General features: G+C 41.7%; 1 protein-coding gene across 1 annotated transcript in view; it reads right to left on the reverse strand.

Annotated features, from left to right (window-relative positions):
- DDX46 (DEAD-box helicase 46) overlaps window positions 1–4,929 on the reverse strand; it is an 84,522-nt gene that overhangs the window by 53,730 nt on the left and 25,863 nt on the right. Inside the window, exons 6-7 of the mRNA XM_017871920.1 lie at window positions 3,898–4,049; window positions 510–631 (exon numbers count right to left, since the gene is read on the reverse strand). Of these exons, the coding sequence (XP_017727409.1) occupies window positions 510–631; window positions 3,898–4,049 (274 nt within the window). The remainder of the gene's footprint in view (window positions 1–509; window positions 632–3,897; window positions 4,050–4,929) is intronic.

The raw sequence follows: 4,929 nt of genomic DNA on the forward strand, positions 1-4,929 counted from the left end.
AAAAAAAAAAAAAAAAAAAAAAATCACCTCAAATGATGTATGTCACCTTGAATTAGAAATACATCAAGAAGCTCCTGAAGAATTTTTCAACTTAGTTTTCTTTTTCTTTGCCCTTTAGAAAGTTAAAATGCCAATATAAAGCTAAAACAGTAATGATCAGAGACAGCTCTAATAAGGTTTTGCTATTGTTTTTACTATATAAATCTTTACAATACGTGTTAATGGAAAGAAAGTTAATTCATTCTGTTACTTCATTTTTTTCTCTCCATATTGTATGCCTAAAGTGAGCTGATGAGGGGCAGAAAGATCATACAGTTAGGAATGAAAGACATCAGAATGTTCCACTAAATAGATATTTAACTAGATACTATTATACTACTAAGAATAGCAAGAATGTCTCCCAATTCTAGGAATTTCTCCTAGTTCACATAAATGAAAAGCACATCTCCATGAATGCTTTCTAATAAATGCTTCCAGGATAGTGTCATAAACAAAGTCAAAATAAATGAAAAATCACCTCCATGGCATCCTGGTCATTCTCCATCAGCTCACCTTTCTTCTTATCAGAATCCACAACTGCTTTTTTGGTTGTCACAACAGTGACAACTTTTGTGACCGTTGGCCCAGACTTCTAAAATAAAGAAGAAATATAGAATATTTTGCAAAGCTGAAACACAAGTTATATGACAGCTGAAGCCCACAATAACTGACAAAATTTCGTCTTTAGTTTCTTTTTTTAGTGACATGGTCTCCATCACCCAGGCTTGAGTGGTGTGATCGTAGCTCACTGTAACCTCAAATTTCTGGGCTCAAGGAGTCAACCCATCTGTCCTCCTGAGTTGCTAAGACTGTAAGCACATATCACCAAACCCAGTTAATTTTTTTTGCTTTTTAGTAGAAAGAGTCATGCTATGTTGCCCAGGCTGGTCTTGAACTGCTTGGCTCCAGTGATCTACCGGCCTCAGCCTACCAAAGTTCTGGGATTGCAGTTGTGAGCCAGGGCATTGAGCCAACTGAGTTATTAAATGAAAATAGAAACAACAGACTGTTTTTCTCATTAATTTATATAAATTTTTAAGCATAATATAATTATATTTTATAATACATCCACTTATCATTTACTGTATTATAGACAATTCTATATATTATTATATATACTTTATTTATTTATTGAGATAACGTTTTGCTCTTGTCACCCAGGCTGGAGTGCAATGGCATGATTTCAGCTCACTGTAACCTCTGCCTCCCGGATTCAAACAATTCTCCTGCCTCAGCCTCCCCAGTAGCTGGGATTACAGGCACCCGCCACTATGCTCGGCTAAGTTTTGTATTTTTAGTAGAAACAGGGTTTCACCATGTTGGCAGGCTGGTCTCGAACACCTTATCTCAGGTAATCCACCCACCTAAGTCCCTGCAAAAGTGCTGGGATTACAGGCATGAGCCAGCGTGCCCAGCCAATTATATATATATATATAAATATAAATATATTTTTTTTCAGACTGAGTCTCATTCTGTCTCCCAGGTTGGAGTACAGTGGTGTGATCTAGGCTAATTGCTCCCAGTTCAACCTATTCCCCTTCCTCAGCCTCCCAAGTAGCTGGGATTAGAGGCATCCGCCATCACACCCAGCTAATTCTTGTATTTTTAGCAGAGATGGTGTTTTGCCATGTTGGCCAGGTTGATCTCTAACTCTTGACCTCAGGTGATCGTCCGCCTCGGCCTCCCAAAATGTTGGGATTACAGGCATGAGCCACCACATCCGGCATGATTATATATTTTCAAACTACTACTAGGCTGGGCACAGAGGCTCATGTCTGAAATTCCAGCACTTTGGGAGGCCAAGACAGGGGGATCACTTGAGTCCAGGAGTTCGAGACCAACCTGGGTAACACAGCGAGATTCCACCTCTATAAACAATTAGCCAGGTGTAGTGGTACATGCCTGTAGTCCTAACTAAGAAGATTGAAGCAGAATGATCGCTTCAGCCCAGGAGTATGAGGTATGATCATGCCACCGCACTCCAACCTGGGTAACACAGCGAGACCCTGTTGCTAAAAAACATTTTTTTAATTAAAAAATAAAATAAGGCCAGGTGCAGAGGCTCACACTTGTAATCTCAGCACTTTGGGAGGCCAAGGCGGACAGATCACTTGAGGTCAGGAATTCAAGGCCAGCATGGCCCACATGGTGAAACCGTCTCTACTAAAAATACAAAAATTAGCCAGGCATGGCGGTGGGCACTTGTAATTCCAGCTACTCGGGAGGCTGAGGTAGGAGAATCACTTGAACCTGGGAGGCACAGGGTGCAGTGAGCAGAGATAGTACCACTGCACTCCAGCCTAGGCAACAGAGCAAGACTCCATCTCGAAAAATAAAATAAAATAAATAAAATAAAAAAATAAAATAAAATAGGGTGAGTGCAGTAGCTAATGCCTGCAATCCCAGCACACTGGAAGGCCAAGGGAGGTGGATCACCTGAGGTCAGGAGTTCAAGACCAGCCTGGCCAACACGGTGAAACCTCATCTCCACTAAAAATACAAAAATTAGCTGGGCGAGGTGGCAAGGGCCTGTAATCCCAGCTACTCAGGAAGCTGAGGCAGAAGAATCACTTGAACCCAGGAGGTGGAGGTTGCAGTGAGCTGAGACTGTGCCACTGCACTCCAGCCTAGGCAACAAAAGCGACACTTCATCTCAAAAAAATAAATTAATATAAAAAAATAAAATGAGGCTGGGCATGGTGGTTCACACCTGTAATCCCAGCACTTTGGGAGGCCGAGGTGGGAGGATCACATGAGGTCGAGAGTTCGAGACCAGCCTGACCAACATGGTGAAACCCGGTCTCCACTAAAAATACTAAAATTAGCCGGGCATAGTGGCAGGCATCTATAATCCCAGCTACTTGGGAGGTTGAGGCAGGAGAATCGCTTGAACTCGGGAGGCGGAGGTTGCAGTGAGCCAAGATTGTGCCACTGCACTCTAGCTTGGGCAATAGAGCGAGACTCTGTCTCAGAAAAATAAATAAACAAACAAACAAACAAATAAATAAATAAATTTTTTAAATGAAACAAAATACTACTAAATGGTATTTTCCAATCACTAGGCAAGCCAGGGGCTTGTACTGGGAGCCTGAATAAACCAATAAATAAAACAGGTAAAAGTCACTGCCCTTAGAGTGCTTACATTTCAGAAGGGAGAAGGGACACACTGTAAACACAAAAAAACATACAATTTGTCAAAATGTAATAAATGCTATGAAAAAGAGGAAAAACAGAATCAAGTGAGGGTCATCAAGGGGTATCAAAGATGCAGCTGGGCATGGTGGCTCATGCCTGTAATCCCAGTATATTGGGAGGCCAAGGCAGGTGGATCACTTGAGGCCAGGAATTCGAGACCAGCCTGAGCAACATGGTAAAACCTCATCTCTACCAAAATACAAAAATTAGCCAGGAGTGGTGGTTCACACATGTAGTTGCAGCTACTTGGGAGGCTGAGGTAGGTAGACTGCATGGGCCTGGGAGGTGGAGGTTGCAGTGAGCCAAGATAACACCACTACACTCCAGCCTGGGAAACAGAGAGAGAGACTGTTTCAAAAAAAAAAAAAGAGTATCAAAGACAGGAGTGCTAGAGAAGTCTCCAGAGAACTTATTAAAAAGATTAATATGTAAGCAAAGATATTAAACAAAGGTGATAGTGTTAAAAGAGTGACTTTTGAAAGAACACTTATAGCTAAAATTTGCCAGTATCTCTGGTACTTAGAAAAAGTACTGCCATCTCTCAGATGAGGAGAAAGAAAACTGTTAGCTTTATAAAATCATGCAAATCAATAGGACAATGCAATGCAGAATTCAAGTTACCCAAAAGGAAATAGAAATCTTTAAAACTAAGAAATTCCATACCTTTTCATTTCCCCCACCACCTTTTACACTTCTCATGTTAAATTTTTTTACTTCCTCTTTCACTTCTTCCATGTAAGCATCTAATGGATCTAACTCCTCACCCTCCATTTCATTTCCTTCCTTTTCAGCTTCTGCAGGATCATCTTCATCATCTAAAATACCAGAATACACTTTCTTTAAACATCTGTTTCAATATGCAATATTTCACAATCAGACCACACCCCACCACTCTAACCTTTTCTCCCACTGCCCAAACACCCCTTTTCCAATTACTCCAGCCATCCAGCAGTCCAAATGCTCACATTCGGAGGTTTTTCCATTTTTACATGAAGCATGTATTACTTTTGAGTATTAACAATGACAAAATATGAATAAAATATATGGTTGTAAAAGGGTCAAAAGATTAATTATGCCAAAAAAGATGATCTCCAATAATAGATTTTACAGCTATACAGCTGGATGCGGAACTACAAACTTTCTCTGCTAAATGACTTTTTTTGTTTCTTTGTTTCCTTTTTTTTTCTTTTTTTTTTTTTGAGATGGAGTCTCGCCCTGTTGCCCAGGCTGGAGTGCAGTGGCACAATCTCCGCTCCCTGCAAGCTCCACCTCCCAGGTTCACACCATTCCCTTGCCTCAGCCTCACAAGTACCTGCCACTACAGGCGCCCACCACACCTGGCTAATCTTTTGTATTTCTAGTAGAGACAGGGTTTCACCATGTTAGCCAGGATGGTCTCAAACTCCTGACCTCGTTATCCGCCCGCCTCAGCCTCCCTAAGTGCTGGGATTACAAGCATGAGCCACCACGCCCAGCTTTTTTTTTTTTTTTTGAGACAGATTCTCACTCTGTGGCCCAGGCTGGAGTGCAGTCGCGATCTCAGCTTACTGCAACTTCTGCATCCTGGGTTCAAGCAATTCTCCTGCCTCAGCCTCCTGAGTAGCTAGGATTACAGGCGCACGCCACCACACCTGGCTAATTTTGTAGTTAATAGAGATGGGTTTTCACCATGTTTGTCAGGCTGTCTTGAACTCC

The sequence above is a fragment of the Rhinopithecus bieti genome, unplaced genomic scaffold, assembly GCF_001698545.2.
Source record: "Rhinopithecus bieti isolate Rb0 unplaced genomic scaffold, ASM169854v2 scaffold_5889, whole genome shotgun sequence".
NCBI lineage: Eukaryota > Metazoa > Chordata > Mammalia > Primates > Cercopithecidae > Rhinopithecus > Rhinopithecus bieti.